The sequence below is a fragment of the Perca flavescens genome, chromosome 3 (assembly GCF_004354835.1).
Source record: "Perca flavescens isolate YP-PL-M2 chromosome 3, PFLA_1.0, whole genome shotgun sequence".
NCBI classification, from domain to species: domain Eukaryota; kingdom Metazoa; phylum Chordata; class Actinopteri; order Perciformes; family Percidae; genus Perca; species Perca flavescens.
The window spans coordinates 6,820,213-6,838,755 of record NC_041333.1 but is presented as its reverse complement, the minus strand read 5'-3'; the positions used below and the strand labels follow the sequence as shown (position 1 = coordinate 6,838,755).

At 41.1% G+C, this 18,543-nt stretch overlaps 1 protein-coding gene across 1 annotated transcript in view; it reads left to right on the top strand.

The window, feature by feature from the left end:
* nlk2 (nemo-like kinase, type 2) overlaps window positions 1–15,791 on the top strand; it is a 170,622-nt gene extending 154,831 nt beyond the window's left edge. Inside the window, exons 11-12 of the mRNA XM_028573592.1 lie at window positions 11,893–11,986; window positions 12,591–15,791. Coding sequence (XP_028429393.1) covers window positions 11,893–11,986; window positions 12,591–12,645 — 149 coding nt within the window. The 3' untranslated portion in view covers window positions 12,646–15,791. The remainder of the gene's footprint in view (window positions 1–11,892; window positions 11,987–12,590) is intronic.
* Window positions 15,792–18,543: the final 2,752 nt, after the last annotated feature.

Genomic DNA, 18,543 nt, shown 5'->3' with positions numbered 1-18,543 from the left:
GTCTGTCTTTTGCACCTCCACCAGGATTACTTCTTACTAACAGGGTTTAATCTCCAAATTAATGTAGGACAACTAAGTAGAGATAACATTAGCTAAACAAAGTGCAAATGCTAACATTCACTGAAGAACAAAGTAACAAGTACTGGATCGGTAAGTGATAGAGGTCCAGATTGATAGAGGCATATTCAATTTGGTGATTAGCGCCGCTTCCTGACAATAATAGGAAACATTATGGATAGAGCTGGCTAACGTTAGCCCTCCTGAATATTATTAAATATAGATAATGTAGAGTGAGACAGTCATAGCAACTACAACCCAGACAGGGTGATGCAGGACCCCCCTGCGAAGCGGAGGGGAATTGAATCAGCCTGCATTTTATCCCCTCTTACAGGCTGTGGTAATAGCAGTATATTTTACCGTCAAAATGACTCAGGATGTGATGAGGTGCTGCCCTGTTATCGCTAGCTAGGCGGACAAATTCTTTCAACCAGCTTGCTGTTTCAATCACTGTGGGTTGACACATTAGCTGAGGTGTAGTAAGGTAGCGGGCTATCAAGGCTGCTCTCGTGGCATCATTAAACTAAACATTTCCATTGTAACATACCAAAGATGGCTACTGGTTGAGTAGTGTCCAGCTTTCCACACTCAACTTTTTGACCGTTATGAGTGCACCATCCAGGTACTCGTAGTGCACTGCATTTTGATAGCACTGCAAACCCTTGGTGTTCTCTCATTGAGCTTCATGAGGTAGTCACCTGAAATGGTTTTCACTTCACAGGTGTGCTTTGTCAGAGTTAATTAGTGGAATTTTTTCCCTTATAAATAAAAAAGCAAAGGGTGGCTACTTTGAAGAATCTAAAATATAATACATGTTTTCAGTTATTTCACACTTTTTTGTTAAGTACATAATTCCATATGTGTTCATTCATAGTTCTGATGCCTTCAGTGAGAATATACAATGAAAATAAAAAGGAAACGCATTGAATGAGAAGGTGTGTCCAAACTTTTGGCCTGTACTGTATATGGATGGCAGTAAAGCCTTATGGTTGATGGCGGTGCAATTGCTATACCATGATGATACCACAGCAGTGATGCAGCTGGTCAGGGTGTGGTGAGTCCAGGTCAGATCCTCGCTGAGCTGACGTGAACCCCAAGGAACCTGAAGCTGCTGACTCTCTCCACTGTAGTCCTGTTGATGGAGATAGAGGCTGTTTCCTTCTCTCTGTTGCTTCCTGTAGTCTACAGTCAGCTGCTTTGTTTTACTGATGTTGAGATGTTGAGACTGATGTTCAGATGGAGGTTGTTGTCATGTCATGTACTCATGTCATGTTGGGGCTCTGATAGGGCTGTGCAATTAATTGAATTTCTATTTCGGCTCCCAACGATCACCAAAATAGTATAATCAAGAAAAAACAATTATTTTGCCATGTTCTGTTTTGGAAGAACACTCTTATTTTGTCTTGTGTTCTGAATGACACACGCATGCGCACATCCGCACGCGCACATCCGCCCCTCCCGAAGCCAGTCAGGGAGGCAAGTTGTGTGCATATATCTGCTGGAATTTAAAAACTAAGCACGAATAAAGATGGCAGCAGCGTTTGGTGAGCAAAAAAAGGCAAAACCAACTCAATTGTCTGGGAACAACTAACGTTAGCTAACCCTGCGGTCCCTCTGCCTTTGCCCTTCTGCTGTAATATACTGTCTACGTTGTATTCCCCTGACACGCTGTATTCACTTACTGTTTAAAACTTTTTCCAGCTTAGTGGGGGTGCATAGGCATACTGCTCAAAACTAACATGAAAAAACATAGTAATGTTCCCTCAGCATTTAGTTTTGTTGTTAAACTGTATGTAAATGAGCAGGGACGTTAAATCACCTGTTTCACATAACGTTACTCTAAGGTACCGTCTATGTGCTGGAAGGTCAGCTAGCAAATAAGCCCCTGACGGCGACATTATTGTTGATATTTTGGCACAATGTTTAGTAATGACAGTAGTAGTGATCATAGTGAGTGAACATGTGATGTGAGATGCACATTGTGTTATGTCTGTGGAACTGGTCATTAGCTGAGTAACGTTATGTGTGATATCTGTAAAGCTGAACCGATTCAGAGTAGTAAAACTGATTTTATTCTGTGAGATAAAGGACACTAACCGATTATACCCTGGACACTATCCATTATATCCAAATATTAATGAGTAATCCTGTTAAATAATCGTGATTTCAATATTGACCAAAATAATCATGATTATTATTTTTTCCATAATCGAGCAGCCCTAGGCTCTGACCTATCTATAGGCTGTCTCATTGCCGTCGGTGATCAGGCCGATTACGGTGGTGTCATCAACTAACTAACTTTATGATGTGTGAATGGCCACGCAGTCGTGCGTGAACAAGGATTACAGAAGAGGGCTGAGAATGCAGCCCAGAAGGGCGCTGGTGTTGAGGGTCAGGGGGGAGGATGTGGGAGTGATCCGCACTGCTCGGGTCTTCCCATCAGGATTCAATAAAATCTTTAATTATAGTGTCAAATCATAACAGAAGTTATCTCAGGACCCTTTACAGATACAGTAGGTCCAATCACAGAGGGCAGTGTTGAGTGTTGAGTCCCAGGCATGTGCAGATCGGAGCGTAGTGTGTGAAGAGTGAAGGGCAGATTTGTTTACAAGGGAAGAAGCTTGGAGTAACATAACTATGGAGAATATAGCAGATATACAACACACGGAAGAGCCTTTTGAGTTTGATGGTCGTCCTTATTTTTTCGAATCTGAGTATACAGACGAAGAACTAGCCTCACAAGAGTTGGAAAGAACGAGACAGACAGAGGGGCAACAGGGAGATTAACTTGCTGCTCCAAGCGCAAGCTAAAGCTAGCCTTCAGTAACAGGAAGACATAGCCACACCACCACCGCTCCATGGATTGTTATTGGGATGATTATCACAGAAGCCTGGCTGAATACACTCACCAGACGGCAGCTAACGGCTATCAGCTAGCAGGGCAAGCTACCGGCAGGATCGAGACAGGGACCAGTGTAGGTGAATTTAAGCAATGTCTGAGTTGAAAACGCATCTTTTTGAAGTCGGACAAACTTGGCGATTTAATGAGGTCCGTGAAAGCGGAGGGAGGAATAAGTTAAGGGTCAGTAAGGGTACTTCTCCAAATACCGCTCTTTGTGAGCACGTATATGCCTACCTCGACCGATAACGGCACAACAACTTGTTCAATAGAAGAAGCCATAAAGAAGAAGATAGTATTATTATTATTATTATTACAGTTTATTTAATGTTATTTATTTGAAACTAATGAAACTTTCCGCTCGTCTACTACACTGTTAAGCTTGTGCTTCCGGTGATTCTGCCGTCCATCATGGCGTCGTCATGTGGTCGTGATCACGTGTTTGCAAAGGGTCAATAAACCGATGTTGGAAGTTGGAAGGTACAGATTCAATTATTAGCAATTATCAGATTTTGTATCAATAAAAATTAAGTTATGAAAATTCTTATTTATCAAATTGACAAGTAAGAAACGGGGCACCACCCTGGAGAGGCTGAAGAGGCTTTAACCTGTGGCTCACACGTTCATGTGTTGACTGCTAATTACGCTAATTACTACAACCTTAGTATCTCAGTATAGAACCTATAAAAACACCACTTATTACAACTAGTGTAATTTAAGAGTAGTCTTTACCATATATAGTAAAGTTGACATTAAACTTCTGCCATTGAGTACAGGTTACTGATATTTAGGTTACATATTTAATCATGTATTTAACAGAAAACAGACTTCAAGGTTACTAAAACCAACATTCTTATGTACTTTTAGTCATTCATATGTGCCTGTCATAACCTCAGCAGATAATCAAAGATAACAGTCAGTGTGCAGAAGCCATATGAAACACTTTGCACAACACAAAATATTTTCTCTGAAATTTTGTATTACATTTATATCTACATCGATGTCAAAACCTAGACTTTCAAACATCAAGATGTCATTTATTAATATGCATTCGTGTCTAAATGACATATAAACATATTTTCCTATTCTATTTTGCCTGGAAACGCTTCCAACACGCTCGCGTCTCGCGTGAAAAATAGGCGTCGGTTCTATTTCTAGCAGGCACGCGTCTCAGGCGCGTCTCACGCCAGCAGTGTGTAAGCTCTAACCTGTTAACATGGGAGCCGAAATATAAACGGACACGCCACGCGGCTGACACGCTCGCGCGACGCGTGCAGTGTGTAACCGGCCTAACCGCGGGAAAACTCAAATGGGACAGACTTACTTCTCCTCCTTCTTTACCCATGTCAAAATCACTATAAACATGTAACAAACAGTCATGTTAACAAAGCCTGACATTATACGATCGGTAGTTATGGTTTATTTACAGTTCACTAACCTCTATGAAGCAGGTGAAACAGAAACAATGAAAAAAATGTGCGTATCATGTCTTTCCCAGATTGCTTTTGAGGCATAGATATATATACATAAATAGCGCATTCGCCACTGCTTCGTTGAAACGATACGTCAGTGCGGTCACCATTTTAGGACGGACGTGCGGCGTTTCCTAATGCATGTATGTCTATCGAGGCAGAGGTCTATCCACAATTAATATCATAATTTCTCGCAGTATTTTCATCTGATTTTCAAGCGCTTTGCTTCACTACAGATACCAGACATGTATTTATGATACAGGATAATTGTTTAAATTTAAAATGAGGGTTTTCATACCAAAATACCTTATGGATGTGAGTTATTTAAAAATTCAACCTCCGTACAGTTGTCATGAAGGGGAACTTAGCTAAAGAGACCGAAACCGTTTTTTTGGCTGTAAACATTTTAATTCTGCTGTGAAGTTTGGATTTTTTAACATGGGGGTCTATGAATGGAACCTAGGTTCCTGCAATATGACATAGGTTATCATGTATCCCGGTCCAAAATTCCTGGAATTAGCCATCCTCTGTCTTACATTTCCAACAATTTGGTGTGTCTTTTAGACCAATTCTAAACAGTCTGGAAGGAGTCCAATAGATGCGATGCATAATCTTTACTGAATGAGGCGCACCCTTACATCGTTACATAGTTTTAATATTCCTACAGATTGTGTCCAACTCCTCATCATCAAGTGTAATACTCAGAACCCTTTACCATGTTTTTTTGAGGGCTGTCCAGACTCCATCCCCCAGGTTCTGCATAAGCATAGAATAATACCCAGAAGCCTCATGACCTTTCCATATTTCAACACCTTATCTAAACATTCTGGTGCCTTCAGGGCTGAAGAACTGGATACAAAAATCCCCTCTAACAGATGGCGAAGTTGCAGAATATCTAAAAGAATTTAGACCTAGGGATTCCAAATTGCTGTACCACATCCTCAAAGTATTTCAGTTCTCACTTCACACGCTCCGTTCTCCGTGCACTGCTACCGAAAAAAAAGTCCAACCAGAGTAATACAAAAGGTAATATGTCCAAGTAGGATCACATTAGAGCCAGTCCGTCTCATGAGAGAGCCAAGAAAAACGAAAAAAGGTAATGCAGCCCTCAGCAGAGGCTGCACATCAGTATAAGTCCCTCGCCGACAAATCACTTCATATTTTCTATGACTGCCGTCGCCTTTCGGGGGCATTTAAATGTCTTAACTCCAGCCTTAGCTTCTGTTTACAGTTTGGCAGGACACAGGATTCGGAATCTCACCTCTCTCTCATGAAGCTTTTTCTTACAATCCTTGAACCTCGCACTTTTTCCGTGTAGGCCTGGAAATGTCTGGAAATAGCATTATGTTGTCATCTTACCCTTGCCTCTCGCCGCCAGCAACACATGGTCTGATGATATTATGAATCTTGCCAGAATGGTCCTGGGTCTGTCTCCGGCCTGGGGCAAGCGGACGTTAGCTTCCCGGCGGAGGCTAACGGCAGAAGCGTGGAACAGATCATGATTCGTGCAGTGTCGTAAATCCTTGTGACGGATTGTGCAGGCAGCTTCCCCTCCTCCTCCTCCTCACCAGCATGAGTTCCACCAATCAGAGGCATCACTGTGGGATTGTTCAGAATTGTGCGTAATGAAGTACTTATCCAAGACATAGCGAATAAAAGACGTTCATCTCAAAACAAGGTTGGTGCCCCATGATTTTTGGCGTCTATATGAGCATATACAATCGCTTGGTCACGTCGACAAGCTGGTTTTAAGTCTACCATCGACGGTTACCATTTTATGGCTTATACTCCAATTTGTCAATGGAGAAATTGCATTGTATTTTTACTTCCGGAACCCGCTGTGTGTGGGTGACTGTTGAGCTCTATTATCCCGGACCATGTGGGAGAACGTGACCTACCACAGCGCTTCCCCTATCACTCTGTGTAGTTCTGTACACCAACCCACAATGTCATAGCTACTGTCGTGCCAATAGGTGGCACTGTTGCCCCGCTTTTGCCATAATTAAACCAAGTAGGTCAGGGGGTGGGGGAAGACTCTGGACAGACCTGGTAAGCCCAAACGTGTAGTGCGGGTAAATTGGGAACGTCTGGAGGAGGCCCCTGTCCGACAGACTTTCAACTCACACCTCCGGCGGAAGCTTTTCGTGCATCCCTGTGGAGGCTGGGGCATTGAACCCGAGTGGACAATGTTCAAAGTTTCCATTGCTGAAGCTGCGGCGAGGAGCTGTGGTCTTAGGGTCTTAGGTGCCTCAAGGGGCGGTAACCCAAGAACACCGTAGTGGACACCGGTGGTCAGGGAAGCCGTCCGACTGAAGGAGTCTTTCCGGGATATGTTATCCCGGAGGACTCCGGAGGCAGTTGCAGGGTACCGAAGGGCCCGAAGGGCTGCAGCCTCTGCTGTGAAAGAGGCAAAGCAGCGGGTGTGGGAGAAGTTTGGAGAAGACATGGAGAAGGACTTTCGGTCGGCACCAAAGTGCTTCTGGAAAACTGTTCGCCACCTCAGGAGGGGGAAGCGGGGAACCATCCAAGCTGTGTACAGTAAGGATGGGACACTGTTGACCTCAACTGAGGAGGTAATAGGGCGGTGGAAGGAGCACTTTGAGGAACTCCTGAATCCGACTAGTACGCCCTCTATGTTAGAGGCAGAGCTGGAGGATAACGGGGATTGTCGCCGATTTCCCAGGCGGAAGTCACTGATGTAGTCAAACAACTCCACAGTGGCAAAGCCCGGGATTGATGAGATCCGTCCAGAAATGCTCAAGGCTCTGGGTGTGGAGGGGCTGTCCTGGTTGACACGCCTCTTCAACATTGCGTGGAAGTCTGGGACGGTGCCAAAGGAGTGGCAGACTGGGGTGGTGGTTCCACTTTTTAAAAAGGGGACCAGAGGGTGTGTGCCAATTACAGGGGTATCACACTTCTCAGCCTCCCTGGTAAAGTCTACTCCAAGGTGCTGGAAAGGAGGGTTCGGCCAATAGTCGAACCTCTGGTTGAGGAGGAACAATGCAGATTCCGTCCTGGTCGTGGAACAACGGACCAGCTCTTCACTCTCGCAAGGATCCTGGAGGGAGCCTGGGAGTATGCCCAACCGGTCTACATGTGTTTTGTGGATTTGGAGAAGGCGTATGACCGGGTCCCCCGGGAGATACTGTGGGAGGTGCTGCGGGAGTGTGGGGTGAGGGGGTCTCTACTCAGGGCCATCCAATCTCTGTATGACCAAAGTGAGAGCTGTGTCCGGGTTCTCGGTAGTAAGTCGGACTTGTTTCAGGTGAGGGTTGGCCTCCGCCAGGGCTGCGCTTTGTCACCAATCCTGTTTGTAATATTTATGGACAGGATATCGAGGCGTAGTTGGGGTGGGGAGGGGTTGCAGTTTGGTAGGCTGGGGATCTCATCGCTGCTCTTTGCAGATGATGTGGTCCTGATGGCATCATCGGCCTGCGACCTTCAGCACTCACTGGATCGGTTCGCAACCGAGTGTGAAACGGTTGGGATGAGGATCAGCACCTCTAAATCTGAGGCCATGGTTCTCAGCAGGAAACCGATGGAATGCCTTCTCCAGGTAGGGAATGAGTCCTTACCCCAAGTGAAGGAGTTCAAGTACCTTGGGGTTTTGTTCGCGAGTGAGGGGACAATGGAGCGGGAGATTGGTCGGAGAATCGGCGCAGCGGGTGCGGTATTGCATTCAATCTATCGCACCGTTGTGACGAAAAGAGAGCTGAGCCAGAAGGCAAAGCTCTCGATCTACCGGTCAGTTTTCGTTCCTACCCTCACCTATGGTCATGAAGGCTGGGTCATGACCGAAAGAACGAGATCCAGGGTACAAGCGGCCGAAATGGGTTTCCTCAGGAGGGTGGCTGGCGTCTCCCTTAGAGATAGGGTGAGAAGCTCAGTCATCTGTGAGGAGCTCGGAGTAGAGCCGCTGCTCCTTTGCGTCGAAAGGAGCCAGTTGAGGTGGTTCGGGCATCTGGTAAGGATGCCCCTGGGCGCCCCTCCCTAGGGAGGTGTTCCAGGCACGCCCAGCTGGGAGGAGGCCTCGGGAAGACCCAGGACTAGGTGGAGGGATTATATCTCCAACCTGGCCTGGGAACGCCTCGGGATCCCCCAGTTGGAGCTGGTTAATGTTGCTCGGGAAAGGGAAGTTTGGGGTCCCCTGCTGGAGCTGCTCCCCCCTTGACCCGACACCGGATAAGCGGACGAAGATGGATAAACCAAGTATATTCTACTCCGTTACATATATATATATATATATATATATATATATATATATATATATATACACACTTTATATATTTAAGTGAAAAAAAATCCATAGTAGTAAATTAATTTATATGTCCAGTTTTTCATGTACAGTCTTATAAAGATCCAGTGTCTGCGCAAGTTCAGCAGTGAGGTTCGGATCGGATGTAGCTTGTAGGTATGCTAGGCTAGCTGCCAGTGATCTGAGAGTGTGAAAATCATTTCCAGTAAAGGACAAGGTTGCAACAGTCGTTGTTTAGGTACCTTAAACGTGCACGAACGGTCTCAGAGTCATCGCTGCAACCAGGAGATAAAGGAGAGCTGAGATCCACAACGCCTAGCACATCTTTGTCTCGGCCACCGCAGGATTCTAGTGCGGTTAGCGCGGTTAGCGCGACCAGCGCCGGTGCTAGTGCCTTTGCCTCTGCCTTTGCCTCTGCCTCGCGAGTGGATGATATAGCCCCTATGGATATAGCCCTGTGGATCGGTCTTCCGTGGATGAGCCCGCAACTCAACCAGTGCTAAAGTATCCGGTCACTTCTTCTGCTTTAGGGAGTTTAATTGTGTAGGACCGCCAGAGGATAACAGTGTGGCTATTCTGCCTGTATTGAATTATGTCATTATATGAGATATATGGATTAAAATAATCAATTCATAACCCGCTACAGAGCTGCAGGTGCAGTTCTATTTCTATAACAGCTTGTTACTGTTGTCAAGTTGTTTTTCCCTTATGGTTTTCTCTTGTTATGGCCAATAATGCTTTAGGCCTTGTTGCGATTTATGCAATTTTTTTTTTTTAAACATGTTTATAACATGAATCATCACACTAAAGTAAGGAAATAACTTGAGTCTTGTTTTACATGACAGATGACGTTGTCAATGAACAAGTTCTGTGGCCGAGTATTGATTGAAACTGTCAGGCAGTGTTGTTGATCTGTATATTGTTGAAAACTTAAAACAATTTAAAAGAATTGTGACATATTTGGCCTCATGTTTTGGGGAAATATTAGATTCCTGACCAATTTTACAGTCTATAGGCCTTAGGTTAGGAGAGATGCACAGCCAGGTATGGTGCGTAATGGAGATTCCAAAGCGCTCTTCTTTTGGGCAGAACCAAGGAGAGCGATTGCGGATAGGTCTGTCCTTTGCACCGAAACTTTTTACAATGCAACAACATCAAGCATCAAGCATCAAGCTATTATAATCTTTATTATGTAAGCACATATAATATATATAACAGTATATTAGTCAGTCATTTGTATTAGGTTAAACAGGGATTTGATAACTTTTTTAATTTAAGGCCCACCCACAATTGGTCTGGCCCATCCAAAACTGGAATCCTGGCGCCGTGCCTGCTTCACGGTCAAATTCATAGAGGGCTGATGCGGCCCGTTTCACTGAAAGTAATCCAATGTCACTACTGTTTTTGGTGAAAGTGCTTTTAAAGTTGTGCCTTATCTTTGTGTGAGCTACAGAGTCACCTTAAACTAGATTATTTTATTAGCGTAGATGATTATAAAAACAGGATTAAGGACTATTTGATCACTCAATGTATACATGCGCTGTTACCGAACACTGACTGTTTGTTCTTTTATGTGAAACTTTTCATGCTGCTGCTGCTGTCAGGACTCAGGACTCAGGAATCTCAATGAGAATGTTCCTGCTAAAATAAAGGTTGAATAAATTAAATTAAAGTAATGCCTATGGATTCATAGGTAAAGATCATTAACTAAATGTCAGTGGAGACAAGGAAAGGCTGACCTACATCAGTTATTAGAGTTACTTAGAGAATATTCACAGCAGAGGTGCAGACAAGTCAAATGACTTGGAATCAAGTCAGATGATTTGGACTACAGTCAAATGACTTGGACTAAGGTCAGATAACTTGAACTCAAAAACTTGATGACTGCTTCTTTTCTGACAAGGACTTGCAATTGGACTTAAGAGGCATTTTGAAAATGACATCCATTTTGGTGATGGCGGTCAAAAGAACAGTAATAAAGAAAGGCAACCAAGATTATGGCTACAAATACATGTGAGAAATGTCTTTTAAAGAAAGTTAAATGGGGCTGCCGGCTGGAGGTTCTGTGTGTACGCTTAATCTCAATCTCTCCCTCAGTCTCCAGCAACTCCCGAATCAGCTCCCCCAAAAACGTATCTCCTCCTTTCTTACCCTCGGGGATGCCCACAAAACGGACATTATTATTATTATTATTATTATTATTATTATTATTATTATTATTATTATTATTATTATTATTATAATGTAATCTGAAAACTGCTGCCCTGATTAAAAAAACAATGCAACTGGTCTCAGCTGGTATTCTGTCTGTAATGGAGTGGAATGGAAATGTCTAAGTGACCCCTAAACTTATATATATATATAATATACAGTACAGGCCAAAAGTTTGGACACACTTTCTCATTCAATGCGTTTCCTTTTTATTTTCATGACTATTTACATTGTAGATTCTCACTGAAGGCATCAAAATTATGAATGAACACATATGGAATTATGTACTTAACAAAAAAGTGTGAAATAACTGAAAACATGTCTTATATATTAGATTTTTCCAAGTAGCCACTCTTTGCTTTTTTATTGATAAGGGAAAAAATTCCACTAATTAACCCTGACAAAGCACACCTGTGAAGTGAAAACCATTTCAGGTGACTACCTCATGAAGCTCATTGAGAGAACACCAAGGGTTTGCAGAGTTATCAAAAAAAGCAAAGGGTGGCTATTTTGAAGATTCTAAAATATAAGACATGTTTTCAGTTATTTCACACTTTTTTGTTAAGTACATAATTCCATATGTGTTCATTCATAGTTTTGATGCTTTCAGTGAGAATCTTTAATGTAAATAGTCATGAAAATAAAGAAACACATTGAACAAGAAGGTGTGTCCAAACTTTTGGCCTGTACTGTATATATATATGTATATGTGTGTGTGTGTGTGAGACGGGTCACAACTGCATGAGATGAGATTACAGGGTTCTTAATTGCACCGTATTTTCCTTATCGCTCTGTAGCAAAAAAAACTAGATACTTATAGTCTGGGCTCAAGACAGTTAGCTAAAATCAATTTATGTACATTTCACGGTAAAATACAAAGTATGAACATTTGGGATCTCTGAGTTAAATACAATATCAGACTTTATTGCTTAACTTATTGATTTCTTAAAATTAGTTTACTGATCATATTTCTGCTGGTCTGTGTTTTTCCCTCACAGAGATCATCCATCAGTTCATTTTGGAACAGCAAAAGGGGAGTCGAGTGCCACTCTGCATTAACCCTCAATCAGCTGCTTTTAAAAGCTTTATCAGGTAGGAGGCTTTTTAAATACACAGAAGTAGAACTTAGAACTAAAGATTATGTATGTGTTGAAAGCAAAATATACAACATGTTAACTTGGGGTTTAAGAATTGTAGGAGTATACCTTTTACTATCTGACGGAGCTAGGCTTGCAGTTTCTCTGTTTTGTGCTAGGCTAACAAGCCACAAACCATTTCCATATAGATTGCATGGATTGCAATCTATATGGAATATATGTGTTATCTGAATCTGGGTGAGATGACAAATGAGTGAGAAAAAACTTTGAAACTTTGAGAACTCTTTTGAAATATTCCACCTGCTCCTGCTACTACTAGTTTATAAAAGTCCCAACATGTAAAACTGTTACTACAAATAACTGCATTACCTAATGTTGTCTTCCACATAGGTGGTTTTAAAACTTTAAGCTCATTCAATTACGTACTTTCCAATAAGTATATTAGGAGAATTATAAGCCTCTCTTCAATCATCTTTTTAACATTTGAAGAACACAACATAACTAACCACACACATTCAACCAAATAAATTACTTTTTCTAAAAAGACACATGTTTAACTAATATTAACTTTACCCACTTGTTGGCCTTCTTTTGAACAGTTCCACAGTGGCTCAGCCCTCTGAAATGCCTCCGTCTCCACTGGTGTGGGAATAGCTGCTGCTGTGTCATCATTTTTCCCAACTGACAAGCTGCTAAACTGGGAACAAGAACGTGTCTCAACGTCTCTATCATCTTCGTAGCATTTCACTGGAGAGCAGGACACACAGGTCTGCTGTGTGTATGCTGAAATGTGAAACAAATTGCTTTATGGGGGTGTTTTGTAAATTAATGAGACAAATACTCTGGAGACCAAATCAGAATGTTTTAAACAAACTCATCTGGTTACTTCCAAGTAGATAAGATTTAACAGTTTGTACATTTGTTTTGCTAAATAGATTAATATACATTTTAAAAAAGATGTCTATTTTAACATATCTGTAATCACAAACGGATTAATTTCCCATGCAATCGGCTACTCTGCATTATTATGCCCAGCTTCACCTCTGCACTTGTAAATTAAATCAATCGATTGGAATTGATCTGAAAGCTGAAAGCTCACCATAGTTTTAGTGATGGACAAAATTAGCCTCGCAAAGCTTCTTGAACCATTTTATTTATTTTCTGTGGCCGCTAAATGGCACTCTTGGTTTAAAGATAAAGGCTCAAGGAATAGTAATTTAGTGTTAATGTTCGGATGGTGAATGAATGAACAACACACAGCACAGCAACACAATCCCTTATTTCCCTTTTGAGTCTGACCAGGGCTATGCCATTTGGGGAGGGGCCGCTCATTGATCCTCCTATATTTCTGAAAATCCTAGACATGGTTGTGACCGTTAGTGCGTTCCGATTAGCCTGTGTTTGTATTGAAATAAGTGCTGCGGCCTGCTGTACGGGTTGAGCAGAGGCTGCACAGTTTGACCAGCAGGCAGCGGCCAGGCAGCTGGATGGTGTCGCTAAGAACTTGCAATTTATAACTATTTTCAGACCGGCCCTTGCGGCTTCGAAACACTATAGGCCCATAAGTCTGGACTCTCCCGATTGCCACTGGTGTTTGCTACTTGTTTCAAGTGGCCTCACTTGAAGCGGGTGAACAGCCTGCCATCATAGCCTCCACCTGGCTGAATCACACTGCCCCACACTGTTCTCTATCCAGTGTCTTTTTTTTTTGTCATGACATTAAGTCACAAGAATTGTCAGCTACAGTTCTCCAATTCTGATTTGGGAAAGGTTCAGAGACTATAAGATGGTCCAACACTTTGTTTGAAGCACTTAGTTTAGTGTTAGTTGTTGAGTGTTAGCAAATACTCAACACATTAGCCATTAGAACTTTAGATGGGGTAAATAAGTCAGGGCTGTGTACTGTGGCACATACCCACTTGAAGGTCATTCTTTCTTCTTTAATTTCATAGTATGTCATCTATTCATGGTAGAATGCACATCTAATCAGTCACAGTCCGCAAAGCTTCAGTCACAACATGCCACTTTTGTCTATTTATATTAAATATATTGGAGGGGAATATTAATAAGAATTTAACTAAATTTACAACCTTAACTCAACAAGTGTTTATTTTTTATCTTAAAATAAGGACATGCTTTACAGGAATGTAATTATTGTTCAGATATTTTATATATATGTATAATGCACACGTATTAGAACAAGTAAATGTATGCATGTATATGCTATTTTGATGATTGTATGCAGACATTTATACATGAGGCCCCTCAATATTTGTTTATATATATTGTTTGTAATATTAAGTTAACCAGTCCCAATATTGAAATCTTTGTCAGTCAGTCATTGTGGAAAGGGTCAGGTATCCCCTAAATAGGCCGCACTTTATTTCTGTTTGGAATAAAGTGAATAACGTGTTTACAGTGGTCAGCAGATAGCATTCTACAAATCTGCTTGGGTTTTTAGATAAATTGTGTTTTGTTTTTGAGATAATTCAGTCTTGAAGGTGAGGGTTTAAATGCTCACTTGCAAGTTACATGAAGAACAATTGAATAGGAAATAAGTTTAAAAAGGGATCAGACTAAAAACTATTCTTATACGCCCTGCCAACAAGATGACACAACCCATCCAACTTCAGAAAGCTGTACTGTACTGACAAAGGGAAAAGGAGCAGAACAGGAAATTCTACAATGCTACTTCTGCCCCCTCTTTGACCAACCATATTACTTGTACTGCTAATATTCAGTTCAATACTAGTGTATGTGTATTTTATGAATGAATGTTAGATGTCTTCTTGTGTGCCTCCAACTTCACTGTTTGGATAGTAACTATTTAATCACTCAGCCAAACTGAACAAATTTTACCCCAAAGAGTAGGAAGAATAAAAATTCAGGGAAAAAAAACACAAGACAGTCAAAATTGCACTGAACTGAAATATGTCAGCTTACTAGTGGTTCCCCATGACCTTCCATGGAATTCATCTATATATACACCACTTAAATGGAGTTGAATGAAAACCTCTACAGCCTGTTGGCCTTTCCATAGCTAGAGTGACATCTGGAGTAAACATTCTCCCTCTTAACACCCCTACCCCACCCAGAAGAACAAAAAGACAGACATTAGTAAATAAACATGTTCAATAAAAATAAAGAAGACATTAAGTACACTATGGGTTCAGTTTATCTGCTTCTGTATTTTCAAAAAACAAAGGAGGCCTTCGTACATACGTATATTTTGAAAATGGATCCCTTAATGGAACACCAAATCTTCTCAAACAAGTCCTCCATACCATACAACAATATAGGATGTTTATTCCTACCCTCTAAAACGACCTATAGGAGCATTTCATTAATTAGCATCCCTAGTGGTGGCAGGAAATATGACCCACAGAAGCATTTTTACATCCTCATATTTAAACCACAGAACGTAATGGTCACAGTTTTAAACCATAGACTGTGTAAAATATGGACGTAGGACCCATAGGTTTCTGAAGAGCCAAAATAAAGCTCAAAGTGGGTGGCTCCTTGTGGCTCCAGCCGTAGCCTTCTTGTAATCGCTGCTTTAACAAATGACTTATGGTGGTGTATTTCATTGAGGACAAATCTCAAATGTTTTTGAATTGGACATGTTCATCTTTACATAATGACCCTGAGGAAAACAATTCTTCTGGTGATTACATAACAGACTGCAACCAAATTGGCTTGAGACCTGGGGTCCATTCCAGGAAGGAGTTTTAACAAACTCTGAGTCTAACCCAGATATCTGAGTTGATTTATCCTGAGATGGGAAACTCAAGAGTTTTCAGTTCCAGAACAGCTGATTTGAGTTGGTTCAATCAACTCTGAGTAGGTTCACTCAGGGTTACGCGCGTGCACCACCACTATAAAAAGGCAGCATGAATGGAGCCGTGATTTCAAGATTCACCGCAAGCAAACGGGTCGGCAGAAATACTCATGCACACAAACGGCAAGTTTGAACCTGCATTTCGTTAAAAATCAAGACAGCGGCTGCTGCTGCAAAAGAGAGAGAATTGGTGTGGGAGAAAATTGCTGCTCGAGTCAATTAACAGTGTATAAATTTCATATTTAAGCACAGTTAAACTGGAATTGTATTACACCTATAATTTCATTTAGGTGCAATCCTGCGGGCGAAAAAGTAAGCTATACTAATCCCATTCTGAGGCTGCAGCACCATGATCATGTTAGTGATATGAGGACGGATACATATCTGATGGACTGTGATAAAAAATACCTCTCAATTTTTTCATCAACGGGATCATCGACAAAAGGACATGACATGTTTGAGAAAAAAACTTTTTATAATCTGCCTAACATAAACTAATACGTTTTTTTATTCATGCAGATAACAAACTGCATTAAAATGCGCCTGATACAGACTCAGTGTTGGGAAGGATACTTTCAAAAAGTATTTCGTTACAGAATACAGAATACATGCCCACAAATGTAATTTGTAACGTATTCCGTTACGTTACTCAATCTGAGTAACGTATTCTGAATACTTGTATTACTTCAGGATTACTTCTACATTGAATTGCATTTTATAAGTGTACCTGAACAAGCAGATAGATTATTGTATTGGTAGTCCCAAACTGCATACTACAAAAATCTAACCGCGGTCTAAGCTACCACAAGCTAATTTTAGCTAACGTTAGCTAGCATGTCAAACCGTGGCTGTCAGTCTTTAAACGGCTCTGGAGCTAGTAAATCAGCACGTATACGTATAGGAGAATGGAAAATCCCACGTCAATGTTAAAATAGCAAGGTGAACAGTAAAACTACAGCAGACAACTACCCTTGGCTAATTAAAAAAATAACTTACTTTAAGATGCTTCTTCAGGTTGGAGGTGGAGTAATTTGGACGCTGAAAGGAGGTTGGTTGCTGGCAAGCAGAGGCTGCACTGCACATTTATATTTCGTTCTCCCTGTTCTTTCTTTAATATGAAATGCTGTTTAAATTTCCAAGATAGAAACTTATTCCTGCCCTGACTCTGTCGTGCCGGTTCCGACTCCATTGTGGCTGATCACGGAGCTAATTTTTTTCGATTTCATATCGGGGCTTCTGGAAAATGGGATAGAGTTGCCTTTTATTCAGAGTGAATAAACTCGTGAAACAGAGAAGTATCGTCAGGTAATCCATTGATTTCAACAATGTAACTGTATTCTAAATAACAACTATTTAAATTGTAACTGTAACGGAATACAGTTACTCATAATTTGTATTCTGAATACGTAACGCCGTTACATGTATTCCGTTACTCCCCAACACTGTACAGACTGAATGAATGAATGAGGAAATGAGTGAGAAGAAAACTTGAGTCTCCTAGGGAGGAGAAAACCTGCTACCGACCAGGTTAGGGTCACAGGGTCAGTTACCATAGTAACTGACTGAGGTTAAGAAAACCCAGAGTTTCCCTCATCTCAGGGTTAACAAACTCAGAGTTTTCACTAAACCTGCTTTCTGGAACGGACCCCGGTTCAGATATCCATTGTTAGGACTACTCCAAACAGTGCAAAAATGGACACGGCTCTGTTGATTCTTTACACATTTTAATGAAAGTTTTGTCATTTTTAACATATCTAATGCATGCTTAGCAGTGTGATCTAACTTTGGACCAATTAAGTTGATGTACACATATCTCTTATTAGGTCATCTGAAATGTGTTTCTTTTGAGTCATTGTCTGAGTACTCATTTTGTTTTGTTCTTTTGGTTAATGGTTAGTGTTAAAGCTACAGGTGTTGTGAGTGTCATCCAGATGTTTTTCTAAGTGATGGGGGATGATGGCCAACACTATGAGAATCAGACCCAGATTGTAAAGAAATCCTTAAAAGTGCTATAGAAGGCTATGGTAGCTTACTAAAGTCAAGATCCAGTCTTCCTTTGGAGCCAGCTTGTTCTTCTTTTGACTATAAGGACAAATGGGGAGCTGTCATTGTGTTATGAACAAAATATGAAAATGAGAAGAAAACATACTAAAGAAGCAGTTTAACCAGCAATATCATTATTTAAGGTTGTTAATTCTTTATGTCTACTTGAATATAACCACATACTATGTCATCTTGGATTGCATTAGACAAGCTCACCATACGGAAACAGTAGCATATGAATGATGTATAAATGATGGCATGGTCTCATCAATATGGGTTTTTCTAAATGGTAATCCAGTTTAAAGCGTGCTCCCGCTTCACCTCATACATGTACACTGTCTCCAGAAAAAAAAACTTTGAAGTAAATGATTTAATATATTTTTAGAATTGTTTTCTATTCTTGTTCTTATACTCTATGGCATGCATTCTTCTCACACCTCAAAGTACGATTATGTATATAAATAGAGAAGCAAATCTATACATCAAGCTAAAGAACAATACCACTGTATATAACTTATATTAGCCTGCACATTTCTAAGGCTGTGAAGTTAATTTTATTTTTAAACTTGCATACAAATGTATATGTTGTCTTTATTTTAACCCTGCAACTAGGATCTGTAAAGGACAGAAAATCCTGTAATGATTCACAGAATTGTCTTGTTAACTGTATG